General features: G+C 33.3%; 2 protein-coding genes across 2 annotated transcripts; one reads left to right on the top strand and one right to left on the bottom strand.

Annotated features, from left to right (window-relative positions):
- Window positions 1-5,604: 5,604 nt before the first annotated feature.
- Window positions 5,605-8,339, top strand: LOC107952906 (proteasome subunit beta type-1). The gene is made up of 7 exons (XM_016888112.2): window positions 5,605-5,842; window positions 5,974-6,081; window positions 6,790-6,871; window positions 7,110-7,239; window positions 7,328-7,470; window positions 7,557-7,643; window positions 8,101-8,339. The coding sequence occupies exons 1-7, from the start codon at window positions 5,796-5,798 to the stop codon at window positions 8,173-8,175; spliced, it is 672 nt and encodes a 223-aa protein (XP_016743601.1). The 5' UTR covers window positions 5,605-5,795; the 3' UTR covers window positions 8,176-8,339.
- Window positions 8,340-10,054: 1,715 nt separating this feature from the next.
- On the bottom strand, window positions 10,055-11,933 carry LOC107952905 (vestitone reductase). The gene is made up of 4 exons (XM_016888111.2): window positions 11,660-11,933; window positions 10,852-11,379; window positions 10,449-10,644; window positions 10,055-10,378 (listed from the first exon to the last, which is right to left on the bottom strand). Exons 1-4 carry the CDS (start codon window positions 11,778-11,780, stop codon window positions 10,237-10,239), a joined length of 987 nt encoding a protein of 328 aa, XP_016743600.1. The 5' UTR covers window positions 11,781-11,933; the 3' UTR covers window positions 10,055-10,236.
- Between the last annotated feature and the right edge of the window lie 3,160 nt (window positions 11,934-15,093).

Raw genomic sequence — 15,093 nt, forward strand, 5'->3', positions numbered from 1 at the left:
AAGAAAGGAAATATGGAATGCTATTCGTGAGAATGAAGAGAGGGAATGAGAGAATGGAAGAGAAATGTTAAATGAAGGATGAATGAGGGATGCCTGAAATGTGAGATGGGAGTGGGTATTTATACTTGAGGTTAGTGGAAGAGTTTACTAAATATGGCATCAAAGATCCTTTAGATTTCTCCCACCTTTGGCCGGCCATAATATATAGAAAGGAGGGTGAGTTGGTTGCTTGATTCAAGAATAAAATCATTCTTGAATCATACAAAGGGTAGACAATTTCTTGAACAAAATTAATGTGCTAATTGTCGATGATTTTCCAAGTGTAGGGACCTTCAAATAATTATCCCAAAAGCTAATTTTTTGCTGCCCAAATATCCTTGCTGAATTGAGCTTCTCTTCTCCTTGTTTGGACAGTTTTGTGACCCATTAAAAGTCAATCTTGTCTACCATGTAGCACCATTTTTCACTAGGTCAAAGCAACATTTTCATGACCTAATTTGCATGGTTTTGCCATCCAAGTAAGGTAGAACTGTTCATGTCCATGCAAAATTATAATAAGCTCTTTATTAAATCAACTTCATGGTCCCATTGCATAATTAAATATAGCATATTAATAAATAACAAGAAATAATTTAATTTATGCAAAAAATTAACATAATAAAACACAAATTTTCATATTTTATAAATTCATGTCTATTGTTAAAATATAAGCAAAATTTACTTAATTAATTAACAAATACTCAGGATTAGTATTATTTTTAAGTAAAAATGTGCTAAAAACTACTAGAAAAACCTATATAATTTAGAGTTTACAATATCACATAACACATATTCCATTAATCATGTATCATATTTCACGCAATCACATATAATGATAAATTGGCTATTGAGGTATGAAAGATAAAATGGGCACTATCACCACACATTGGATACACGAATCTCCAACCACACAAAATGACTTATAGAGTTGAATATATCCCATAAGTGAAGCATATAGCTAACACTCTCCTTATTTCCCCTCACATGTCCCGTTGAATGGAGCTAACTCACATTCCATTACCTCACTAACATGTCTCAGAGCCTCAACACCCAAAATCACTGTACATATAGGTGAGTAATCACAATCCTATGGCATGCCGACTATATCCAATGGTTTCAAGATCACAAGGCCAAAATATCCGGAAATAAACACATATCGCTTCCTAATTACCCAAACACGATCACTACATATTTGCATTTTAAGCAAAACTCTGTCACTGTCATTTCACATATTTATATCATGTATACAATTGCACTTTTCACAATAGATATCATAACCACATATCACTTGACATAGCATCTAATCACTATACACATTTTTATAATCACATAAGCTTATACATCACAAGGTAAACATGGATATGATAAAGTTTACACTCAGAATTTAGAGTAGGGGTTTAGGCTACCACTAAATTCCCAAATAACACATGACTCATGTCTATGAGTAACGATTCCAAACACTCACCAGTACATTTTCGTAAAGAAGTCGAAAGTTCAACTAGCATTTCTTAACTCACAGATGGTCCTAGCGAGTCTGAAGCTTTAACACAATAAATTCACACAATAATACATTAAAAAATTAGCCAATGACTCACCACAAGCAATCAAAAACATAAGCCTAAACTAAGTTCTCATGTAATCGAAACCTTTAACATAAAAAACTTTAAATTCGAATATCTCGATTTATATGCAGTCTTTTCACCTAAAACCAATTCTGTTCATCTTATAATTCACATATGACTAGTTTTCAATCTTTAAACTATACTAAAATACTTAATTCATGGTATCGACTTTTTCGACATTTTTTATGGCTATTTTTTGAAAACTCATTAAAAATCAAGAAATCTTTATCGAAAATTCAAAACAAGTTTAGAAACCTCTTAATCATGTCAAAACTAATTGAAAAATTCTTTGAAACCATATTTTTGTTCAAAATCCCAAAATTTACCATTAACGACTCTATTTTCGGCTTTTAATCAAAACATGAGATTTAATGGCTAATAATTCAATTTTAAAGACTAATTAACATTAAAAACTTATAGGTAGATGAATAGTTACCTTTGATGGAAGAAAAACAAAGATTTTATCGAAAACCCAGAAAACTCACACGTGAAGAAGATGATGGATTTTATAAAGTTTTGGGGTGTTTTCTTAAAGATTTATGAAGATTTAATACTTAGGGAATGATGGAAATCAAAAGAGTGAAAAATTAACAGAGAAAATAAAGGATGAGAGGTTGGGAGAACAAGGGGCGACACTAACAAGCAAAAGAGAAGAAGTAACCTCAAAACTGTAGGTAGGGTGATTTTTAGGTTCAATTTTAAAATTGGTAAAACTGCAACATAAATGCTCACAATTTTGTCTTTGTTACAAATTAATCCATTTTCTAAAATTAAATGTTTCCAAAATATTTTTTTCAAAAATTGATTTGATTTTCCAAAAACCATAATATAAAATATTACCGATATATCATGCCGCAAAATTTTGAACACTCTAAGGCTAAAATTTCTAAGATACCCCTAAAAATCTTAGGCTCTATTTTGGGGTGTTACAGAATCTAAGATCCATTTGGAAGTAAGTTTGGAGGTTTCGATCGTAGAAACCAACTAGAAATCATCATCTCTTTCTTCGTTTACACTAGCATTAGCAAGTTCTGCTTTCTGCTTACATTTTCCATTGTTTTCAGCCACCTTTTATTTTTATTCTGAAGTTTGTAACATTCTGCTTTAATGTGGCCTATCTTCTTACAATAGCCACGTTATTTGTCTCGATTTCTAGATTTTGATCTTACCCTAGACCTGCTTCGATCTAACTTTCTAGATTGTTGTTTGCCTCTTGCAACAATGACTGAGGCTTTCCCGTCTGACTTCTTATTTGGGCCTAACTTGTTATCAAGTTTATGTTTACTCAATAGATTTCACTTTACATCCTCGAATGAGAGGTTATCTCCCCCATAAATCAAAGTTTCCCTGAATTTTTTGTAAGAAGAAGGCAAAGAACATAACAACAACATAGCCTGATCCTCATCATTGATATCTTCTTTGAGATTCTTTAGGTCATTTAGAAGGGTAACAGATTCACTAATGTGAGTTCTAATAGACTTACTTTCAACCATTTTGAATGTTGGCCAGAGATTTTGTCATATATAAGACTGCTAGTTTCCTCCAAAAAGCAGACGCTATTTTCTCCATTAGAACCTCCTAGAACACATTATTCGTGAGGCATAACTGAATAGCAAATAAAGCCCTTTTCATCAAGCTCTTCCCATTCTAAATGATTTATATCCGGAGACTTCTTCCTGTAACGACTTTGTTCAGACCATTTTGAACCAGTATTGTTATCATCCAAACTTGCCATAAACTGAAATTTGTAATTTTGTCGAACTTTTCAATATCGAACATTGTCATTGCAATCTCTGAATGGGTTGAATGCGAAAATTGAACTAAGCTCTGGTACCAGTTTTGTGACTCCCTTGACCTAACCTGATTCACTGAGTCTAAATCTCGAGTGTTATAAAACAATACAAAACATTTACGAAAAACAATTTACAAAGACTCACAATATGAATAGTATATGTGTATGAGCTAGTATAGAACTCACCTGATTCTCACCGATTGTAATTCAAAGCTCTAGATCAGACATCTAACACGAGAATAACAGAAACCGCTGCTTACAAGGTATAAGAACACCATTAAAACTCATTTGCATACTACTTATCTTCATCTCAAACACAGATAAACCTCATACAAAACCTTATTTCTTCATCTTACTGTTCATGCAACTCTAATAGACTTACTCTTTCATAACTTTAACATAAAGAGTCGTAATATTTACCTTAACATGGAGTAATCACTGATAAAAATCCAAATCTACAACTCCAACCTAAATAGAAAGAAATATTGTTGGTTCCTTAAGATTCAAATAGCAACACTTTTCAAGAAGGAAGAAGAAAAACTCTCACTTTCTTTAGCCTAAATATCTATAAATATAACTTAAGTCTCTATTGGAACTTGACACGTGTCACAAACTTCCAAAACTACATTTATAAATAGTTTACAGCTATAGAGAGAACCTATATGAAAATTCAATAAATTTATACACTTGGTTCATCTATTCTATTAATTTCTAGCCAAATCGTTTATAACGTAACTAGCACAGTAACTTAATGAACTTGGAGTATAATACTTCCGGCGATAACCTAATTAACCAAAAATTCTCAATACTCTTACCAATCTATTTTCTTCTTGCAACTCAACACATTCTAAATTCAATCCTTACATAATATTCTAACGTCTAATATGCGCTCTATACATCAAGAACAACAATTGGGCGGATAGAGTCGCTTTTCACAGATTACTCCCAGCCTACTCACTAGAACTTAGGACCCGCCAAAACTGAGTGTTACAAGTTTGTTGGGGACAAACTTGTTTAAGCAATGAACAAGTAAAATAAACAAAAAAATTAAAAAGTTGAACACAAATTTTACGTGAAAAAAATCCTTAAAAGAGGATTAAAAAACCATGGGCAAAAAGAGATTTCACTAATATATAAAATGAGTACAAAGATGCAGAGAATCAAAAGAAAAAAACTAGAAACCCTGAAAAAATCTTTCAAACTCAAAACATATAATTCTCTTAATCCGTAATTTTTTATATTGTTTAAACTTATAGTAACTAAGGCCTATTTATAGGTTAAAATTCGTAATATTTATGACTAGAATATCCCTAAGTTAATCAGAATTTAAGTGGAAAACTAAAACAAAGTTTAATTGAGAGAAGAAAATTGAGAAACTTGAGGAACACGTCGTCACATCGTGATGTGGCTTTTGCATTGTCGGGACGAAGAATGATTGTGTCGTCGGGAGAAAAGTCTTCTTCTCATCGTGACGTGGGCTACTCATCGGGACGATGAGTCTTCCCTTGTTGCAATGTCACTGACTGTTTTGATCGAAATGCGAGGCATATTTCCACAAAAGCAATAAAGAACAATTAGCTTTTGGAGTCAAAATTGTGGTGGAAAAGTCAAACACAAAAGCTGAGATTTAGGTGATTTTGACTTTTGCGTTTGGAAGCAAAAAGTATATAAAAAAATAAATTAAATTATAATTTATGTATCATTATATTAAATTATTTAAATATTTCATTTATTGTTATATTAAATTATTTAAATAGTTTAATATTATGTTTAAGTTTTTAAAATATTTTATACATCATTAATATTACAAATAATTTATATTAATTACTTAAAAAGTGTTTAAAAATTATACTTTATGTATCTTTATATTGAATTATTTAAACATCATATTACTAAACTAATTTTTAACTTTCTACTATGATGTTAAAAAAAAACATTTTAACCTTCAACCAAAATTTTTGACAACAATAAAGAAGACTAAAATTTAATAAACAATACTTTTTCACAAAACTTTTCTATCTCACTTTTGAAAAGCTCTTTTGAAAACTATTTTTCAACCGAAAAAAAAAACTACCTCTTAATTGAATTTCTTTTCAACCAAAAGAAAAAAAAAATCTCTTTTATTGAGCATTTTCACAAGCGTCCGAATATGATAGTGTCAGGTCGAAATGGCTTGGGTTTAGGCTCTATGGGCCTAAAACCCGATCCAAACCCCTAAAAGTTCTTTTTTGAAAAAAAAAAAAATTTCTTGTTCGCGAAGCCAAAAATAAATCTGCGGAATAAAAGTTCTCTCAAATTGTGCAGTCTTTATTTTCTCTTCGGTCGACCTTTACTCTTTCACCATGCCTAAGGAGCAAGCTAACTGGTCACCTTACGACAACAATGGAGGGTACTTTCTTTTTTCCTCTCAACCTATAAATCACGCTTCTTCTTCTTCTTCTTCTTCTTCTTTTTTCAATTTGGTTTCGTTATTTATTGATGTTAATGTTATGCTTTTCTTTTTTTGGATGTAATTTGCAGATCTTGCGTTGCAGTTGCCGGCGCCGATTACTGTGTAATCGCTGCTGATACTCGGATGTCGACGGGTTACAATATTCTCACCCGTGACTACTCAAAAATCTGTAAATTGTAAGTTGTTGAGTGCAATCTCTTGATTTTTACATGGAAAAATGAACTAGAAAAATTTCTGAAAGTAATAGAACATTGATGTGGAAGGTATCTAATAATTTATTCTGAAGGTGATAGCCTATGATTTTTTTTTTATTTTTTTTAAAGAGGCATTTATTTTTCTTGCATAAGAATTTTTAAAGTCCTAATTAACAGGAATGTCAAGTTTTAATTTTTAATTACTGGTTAGCTGCGTTGAATAGAAGGCCGATTCTTGGTTAGAAACTAAGAAATTTTTGAAATTTGCTAAAAATGTTTGTTGTCCAAGGGATGTTTAAAGGTACTTTTGCCTCCAACGGTTGAAAAGAAAGGACGCTATAATTGATTTTACAGTTAAAGGAAAGGTATAGAATTCGCTTGTTTTCCGGCTAGCGATGGTCATATGTTTGATGATGGCTATTTGAGTGATATTTTTATTGCTATGGAACTGTAGAGGGAAGGAAGATACTTGTTTTCATGACAAAATAGTTTAGTAAAGAAAAGGATAAGAATGGACTATGATCTGCTGTATTCATATTTGGAAGAGAATGGTAAATATTTAAACAATGGCACTTTAGTTGGTGAATTTTAAGTGTTAATAGAAATAACTTGACTTGAAATTTTTTTCTGCTTTTTTCTGTCTTTCTTCTTTTCAGTTTCTAATCAGTGCCTTTTACTTTTACATTGCAGAGCAGATAAATGCGTTATGGCATCCTCAGGATTTCAAGCTGACGTGAAGGCTTTACAAAAGCATCTGGCAGCTAGGCACTTGGTAAGCTTTCAATTTTCGGGGAATATGATGGAACATTTGTTTTGAGTTTGAATGTTAGCTTCACTTTCTTTTTTGCCTAAACAAGTGTACTACAATAATTTCAAAAGACAGGTGTTCTTTTTAGATTTTGACGTAGATTAGAAATTTAAGGACAAGATCATGATCAGTAGTACTGGTAAACATCTTCTGCAGCTGATATAATAAATATATAATTTTGATGGTGCTTCTCAAAATTCAGATTTATCAGCATCAGCACAACAAGCAAATGAGCTGCCCGGCAATGGCCCAACTGCTGTCCAACACCCTTTATTACAAGCGCTTCTTTCCTTATTATTCTTTTAATGTTTTGGGTGGTCTCGATAATGAAGGTAATCTGCCTTGAGCCTTAGTTGCTAGTTTTAAGCCTTCCATTCTAATATGAATAGGAATTGAATAGTCTCATGTTAAACCAATTAGGAAAGGGTTGTGTCTTCACATATGATGCTGTTGGTTCCTATGAGAAAGTTGGATACAGCTCTCAAGGATCTGGTTCAACACTTATCATGCCTTTCTTGGATAACCAACTGAAATCTCCAAGCCCGCTTCTGTTGCCTGCCCAGGCTGCTCCTACTTTTGATTATTTTATGTCTGATTCATTTACCTTATGCCATATATATATATATCTCAAAACTGTTGTTTGTTTCAGGATGCTGTTACTCCACTTGCAGAAGCTGAAGCTATTGATTTAGTAAAAACTGTTTTTGCTTTGGCATCCGAAAGAGATATATACACCGTGAGTTTTATTTTATTTAGTTCATATAAAGATGGAAGTCTTTTATTTCTGGGAACAGCAGATATTGATTAGTGTCTATCGAACCAAGTCTGCTTCTAATTTATTATATCTCCTTATGTCTTCTTGTATTGCTATCTTTCTTATAATTGCTAGATTTCAGTTAGATCTTCATGAGAATAGTGTTTTTTATTTGCAATTAGGTGGCATCATGTATGGTTATTTAGTGTGAGGAATATTTAATTTATAGAAAATTTGAAAGCATTCTGTTGTCTGCACGAAATGCTGATTATTACTCGGAGTTGAGAGTATCTGATATGAGTAAGCTCATATTTGCTACCAGCTGATGATAAATGACACTAGGGCTTGTACCAGTTTTCCTATTGCTCTTGTTTGAATTGTTGCTAATAATGTGAATCAATCTCATAACTTTTTTTTTTCTTTGGTGATGAGCAAACAGGGAGACAAACTTGAAATCGTTGTCATAAATGCTGATGGGATCCGCCGGGAATACATGGATCTTCGCAAAGATTGATTGATTTTCTACTCTGTGCCTGTTGTCTGAATTGAAACTATTTTCTTGATTTCAGATTGCGCTTAACCTTATCTGGATTTATCTGATGTTAGGGAATAATATAGACTTGATGTGTTTTTTTTTTTTAATGTGGAAGAGGAACCTTGGGATGCTGCTTGGTGTCATTAGTAGTTTTGTTGGTTTTTCTTATCCCTACATATATATAATATACTAGGAGCAGAGCTCCACAACTACGTAAGATTAAGAATGAACATATCCATCATTTGTTCAATCCCCTTTCAATTAGATAGACCACAATCCACCAAGATGTGTTCGATTATGACAATTAGAAAGGTGTCTATCGAAAAAGAAGAGGTAAAAATATAAATTGTTTTGATATCGTCATAAAAAATTTCTTTAAACTTTTGATAAGGGTCTGTGAAATCAAGAACCCAAGTTAGGGAATCATTGTTACTATTTGAGAATTAATTTTTGTTTTCAATTAAGGGACTAAATCCAAGTTTTTGAAAATTATCTGAGCTCAATGATACATTCAGTTTGAAGGTTGGAGACGATATGAACCATAAAAATCAGAATTTTTTCCTTAAATTGAAATTGATTGTATTGAAGGACAATAAAACAAACCAAGTCCAAATATGAAAATCCAAGCCAAGTTTGAATCAGAAAAATCTAAACGCTTCAAAAGGTCCAAAATTGAAAGGTCTCAAATGTTGGCGGTGCAGGTCCAAGTGAAAGATCATTTTAGAATCAAGTTCGGCCCAAGTTAAAGGTTCAAAACATTGAAGCTTGAAGTACCAAATATTCGGATTACGGTTTGATTTCACGTACAAAGGATTAAACTGTCGCTCACATGTTTCAGGAGGTCCGGCATTATACTCGTCGAATTAAATTAGTTAATTTATTATTAAATAGATGAATTTAATATTTATATTATTAAAAAGAATAAAATAAGTCTAAATTATAATATAGATAATATTTATTGTATAAAAAGTGGTTTGAAAATTGTTTGTTTCAATTGCAGTTTAATTTCAAACAATAAATTTTATTTATAAAATCATAAAAATTTTAAAAATATTAACTCTATTAAATAGTAAAGATTAATTCTATTCCAATTTGATCTTACTTGATTTTCCTTTAAACACAGAGACTAAATTAATCTATTTAATAATAAGTAGACTAATTTAATAAGGGGACCTTGACATTTTTTAGCCTATAGGCTTTGTTTACCATATTTGAAGTTAGAAAAACAATTTTCAAATTCATATCTAATTTAAAATCTAAAGAAACAATTTTTTAAATCAAATCTTGATTTTGAATTAATATTTTAACTCAAATTAAAAAGTCAAAACTTTTAACTTTCGAATTTGGAAAAGTATTTTTTAATGAAATTATTTTTTTATCCCCATTAAATTCTATACTTTATAATATTATATTTAAAATTAACATTTTATTTTATTAAAAAAATAGACAAATACTATCAAAAATTTTAAAAATATTTTCTCCTGATAATTTTCAAACACTTTTCAATTTCAATTTGAATTTTTAGTTATGTTGAACTCTACTTTTCTTCCTTTTTTTTATAAGTTTTGTTTGATTGCTTCTTAGTTTTATTCAAACAAGTTGGTATAAAATTAGAGCATCCAAATACCACATCAATATTCATCTTGAGCCATTGTTTTAGAACATTTGGCTGTCCACACTTCACAATAACAAAGTTGAAAACATTAAAAAGGAATTTGAGGCTTTACTTAGGTTTAAATAATGAGTCTTGGAGTTTTGATTATGTTCAGATTAATTCGTATAAGTAACGAACAAATAAAATTGAAAAGATCAAATGCACAAATGTTTATGTAGAAAATTCCTTTTGAGAGGATAAAAATTACGAACAAAATAGACTTTGTTTTTCACTAATTGAGGAAACAAATAAGAATACAGTATAGAGAAAATAAACATAAATATATTAAACACACAAACCCATACCCGAAATCAAAATCCTAACTCATGAACAAAATATATTAATCCCTGCATTATTTGCATAGTAGAGATGGTAAATTTGGGTAACTAGAGATATCCTCTTTCCTTGCAGCACTGAATGGCTCCATCAAACATTTCCTCCACCCCATTCTTGAATTCGAAACCTGTTTCCAACAGTTTCTTTGATGACAAACCAGGACATTTCATACCTTTGATTTCTCTCAAGGATCTGCAACACACATAACGATTGTTGGACTTGTTTTATAATGCAAGTTTTAGAAAGATGCACAGGCACTCACTCTGATGATGGAATTGGGAACTCTGGGTATTTGCCACCAAGAAATTCAGACAACTTCTCAAGGCTTATGGTGTCGGAAGAACAATTGTATCTTCCTTTTGCATCTGGATATTCAAGCAGGAATATATGTGCCCTTGCCACGTCATCAACATGCACCATTGAAAAATTCAGAAGGAAACTATATTCAGATTGGTTCCCTGTACACATTATTCAGCTTCCTCGTCTTAGTGCACTGCATTTTCTCAGTATAAAACTGTGTATTTTCAAACATTATCATCAAAGTAATGATTTTAGAAATGAGGTTATTAAGATGTTTATTTAGGTTGAAACAGAGAATATTACAGAATCAAAAACAACCCAACCAACTGAAGAAATTCTTCATGAGACAACTAGCAAGCTTGTACCTAAGACCAGAGCCAATGATGTGCGCACTGAACCAGGGAACTTGGGGCATATGAAAGGGCCTACAACAAAACTAGGAATCACTGTCACCACATCCAATCCATGTTGTGCACCAAATTCAAGAGCCGCCCTTTCTGTCCATGTCTTAGAAATAATGTAAGAATGTGCGTTTGGGCTTAATTTTTGTCTAACGAAATCCACATCAGTCCAGAAACTCTCATCCATCATGTCCATTTCTTGGCCATTGAAAACAACAGTGGATGCACTTGAAGTATATACAACTCTCTTCACTGTTTTTGATCTTAAGCATGCCTTCAAGATGCCTACTGCTCCATTTATTGACCTCTCAGTTATTGCTTCTTCAGATTCTTTGTTTTGGAAATCGACAGGAGTGGCAACATGGAGCACTGCCTTGCTTCCTTCAATGGCTGCATCGAAACTGTTAGGGTCACTAAGATCTGCACTCAGGATTTTCAGCTTTTCGGCTGCTCCTGGTAGACTTGTGAGGAAACTAAGGTCCCTTCTGTTTTCTGCTCACATGTCAAACCACTCTTTAGGAAAATAAAATAAAACACACCTAAAGTCTAAACATGCACTTCTTAGAAACCATCAAAAGAAAAGAAAATTGGGGTGTGAGGATTCTTTTTTTTTTTTTCCTTTCAGGAAAGTGGGGGTAAATCATGTCCAGTTGCTCAAAATATTAATATTCTCAGCCTGAAACTGATATATTTAAATGGATCTGCTTATACATTGTGATGGTTCAAAAGAAAAAGTGTTCATTGTTATTTTGAGTAAATTAAGTAGTGTTACCTGGATCAGCCCTAACAGTTGTACGAACAGAGTAACCCTCCTGAAGAAGGCTGTTGATGACCCATGAAGCTATGAACCCAGTACCTCCAGTCACACACACTGTTCCTTTATCTCCTTCCATATCTCTCTACTCTTTGTTTTATCCTTTTCACAATACTCTATAAATTAATATATATATATATAATCTTGAGCTTTTCCTCATTATTTATAAAAATTATTGAATGATTTTCGGTTATTTTACCCAAATGACCAAAAAAAAATAAATTACAAAAATGATTCAGGTTCAAAGATAATTATCCAAATGACTTAAAATGAGTAATAAATTTGGATTGAGGGACTTAATGGTTGGCACCACTTAAATTTCTAATGTCGAAATCATTTTTATCTTTGGAAAAAGGGGGATCGACTTTAAAACAAAATATGGAGTTACCACCGATCTTTTTCGAGGTGTGATCGGATCACCTTGAGATTGATCATTTTAATAAAACATTTTGATTTATTAAAACAATGATTTTGAGTCTACGAAATTCGAGAAAAAAAGGGTTCGGGAGTCGGTTACGTATGCGGAGGAGTTAGTACCCTCGTAATGCCCAAAATTGGTACCTAATCAATTAATTAATGTTTTAATGTCGAAAATTTGAAAAGATTTTAGAATACAATCCCATTTAAAAGTGTTTGAATATACCCAAATTGGATGCTAAGATTCTCTTGTTCCGAAGGAATAAAATATCACATCCAGTACGTTAGAATACGACAATTCAAACCCTCGAAACCAAGATCATTTCATGATTTCCAAAATTCATGCATTGAAATTTTAAAAGGATATTCGGTTATTTGGTCAAACAGTAAATCGAAACCCAACACGTTAGGGCACGATTTCTCGAATTCCCAAACACGAAATATTGTCTTATTTTCGAAGTGGAGGGACTGGGAAAGTAAATATCCCCTCCCTCCAAAACACATCACCTTGCGCGGGGCCAAATTAAAACAGAAGGAAAATTATTGGGCCAAATTAGAAATAAATAGAACTTAATCGCAAAGTTATAAAAAAGCGGAAGGGCTAAATGCATAATTAGCCCTTTCAATTAAAAACACGCGGATCTAGGCTGGAGAGGGTCGGGTCGGATGGGTCAAGGGAAAAACGACATCGTTTTGGGCTTTTAAGGCCAGTCCCAAAACGATGTCGTTTTGGGGGCCTATATAAGTCAAGATTTTTTTAAAATTTTCATTCTTTCCCCATTCACCAAAAAAAAAAAAAACTAAAAAACCACTCTCAAATTCTCTGAAGCCCCTCTCCTCTCCAACATCGCTCCGGTCAAGTGCTACGGCGCCGGTCGCCAGTCGTTGGCGACGGCACCGCCGTCTACGGCGACTAAAAAAATTAAAAATTTTCTTTTTTCGGCTATCAAAACAGGTAAAATCCTTTTCCTTTTTTTATTTTTTATTACTATAAATATATATAACCGTAAAAAAAATAACATAACAAATTTAAAAAAAAGTGGAACACCTCTGAATTTGTTTGCTTCTCTGCCTCTGCTATATTCCTTTTGAATTTTCTCCTTTTTTTTATATATTGATTGTAAAGGGAAAAAAAATCTCTCAAAATACAATAATTGTTTGGGTTTTTATACCCGAACATACAACAAAGCTTTTTCTTTTGCTGCATTTTTCTCGCAGGTATGGCGACGTGGAGACGGACTTGGCGACGTGGAGGCGGACGTGTGTGGTGAACGGTGGTGGAGGACGTGGGTAGTGGAGGCTAGGGTGGCTAGGGTTTGCTGACATGTTTTTAGGTTTTGGGCTGGAATTTGGGTTAGGGTTAGATGAATTTGGGTTATTTGTTTGGGCCTGATGTTGGGTTTAATCTAGTTTGGGCTTTGATTTTGGTTTGGGCCCTGATATTTGTAAAAGGGACATTGGACCTTAATTATTTTTTGGTTTAAATTTGTTTTATTTTGTAATTTGGGCCTGGGCTAAAATTGGTCTTACAGCTGCCCCTCTTTGCTTGTTGTCGTGTAACGAGAATGGAGCAAAGACCTCAAAAAGGCCAATTTTGCCCGGTCTTGCCACATCTCAGCTTCTTTATGCTCATCTTCTTCAAGTAGCCCCGTTCTAACCCAATGCATTTTCATGGGTATAGGAATTGTGATTTCAATCCACTCTACATTTTTAGTCTGCTTCATTGCGACTTCAGGAAGATAAAACTTGTAATTTCAACCTGCTTCACTGCGACTTCAGGGAGATAAGGTTTGTTTTTATCTGCTCTACTACAACTTCAGCGAGGTAAGATCTGTAATTTATAGCTTCAATCTGCTCCACTATAATTTCAAGGAAATTGAATTTGCTATCTTCAGTCTGCTCTACTGCAACTTCAGGGAGATAAGACTGGTGACTTAAATCTGCTCCATTACCGCTACATGGAGATAAGATTCACCGTCTTCGATCTGCTTCACTGCTACTTCAGGGAGATAAGATCTACAATTTTCAGCCTGCTCCTTTGCTACCTTAAGGAGATAAGGCTTGTGGCTTAAATCTGCTCCCCTACTACTTCGGGAAGATAAGATTTGTTGTCTTTGATCTGCTCCCCTACTATCTCCATGAGATAAGATCTAAATCTTCAACTTGCTCCTTTGCTACCTCAAGGAGATAAGGCTTGTGGCTTAAATCTGCTCCCCTACTACCTCGGAAAGATAAGATTCGCTGTCTTCGATCTACTCCACTACTGCTTATGGAGACAAGATCTATAATCTTCTTTAATCTATCCCACTGCATTTCAGGGGTATAGGATCTACATTTTCTTTAACCCATCCTACTGCGTTTCAGGGGCATAGGATCTGCATTTTCTTCAATCCATCCCACTGCGTCTCAGGGGTATAGGATCTGTAATTTCATGGATCTGTTACACCACTCTTTGGGTAACATGACCTGTAAGATGGGCCTACGCTTATGTCGAATGATTAGGTTGCAGATTAGGATGTTATGATCAGAATGAATCGAATGCTACTAACTAGATGTGCTATAAATGATATATGAATGCAAAATGAGAATGATCCCTTTTTAATATTTGGGTTGCCATTGCTTATCACGCATCAAGGTTCTGTCACTGATGTGTTATCCTGGCTTCTCTACTCAGTTAGTATCTTTAACAGAAAATTATTTTCTTCAATCCATCCCACTGTGACTCAGAGGTATAGGATTTGTACCATCTTTTTCAATTAAATGATCTGTTACACCCCTTTCTGGGTAACATGACCAGATGCGTATGCAGAATATCAATTTTCCTTTTTTGAGCATGATCCCATTTTAATGCTTGGCTGAACATTGCTAGCTATTCGTTGAGGTTGTATCACCGATGCAATATCTTGTATCTGATACCTTTGACACAATTTTAAGAGGTAGTCTCAACTTAGACCCTTCTTTCTCAAATATTTCCA

The sequence above is a fragment of the Gossypium hirsutum genome, chromosome A07 (assembly GCF_007990345.1).
Source record: "Gossypium hirsutum isolate 1008001.06 chromosome A07, Gossypium_hirsutum_v2.1, whole genome shotgun sequence".
NCBI lineage: Eukaryota > Viridiplantae > Streptophyta > Magnoliopsida > Malvales > Malvaceae > Gossypium > Gossypium hirsutum.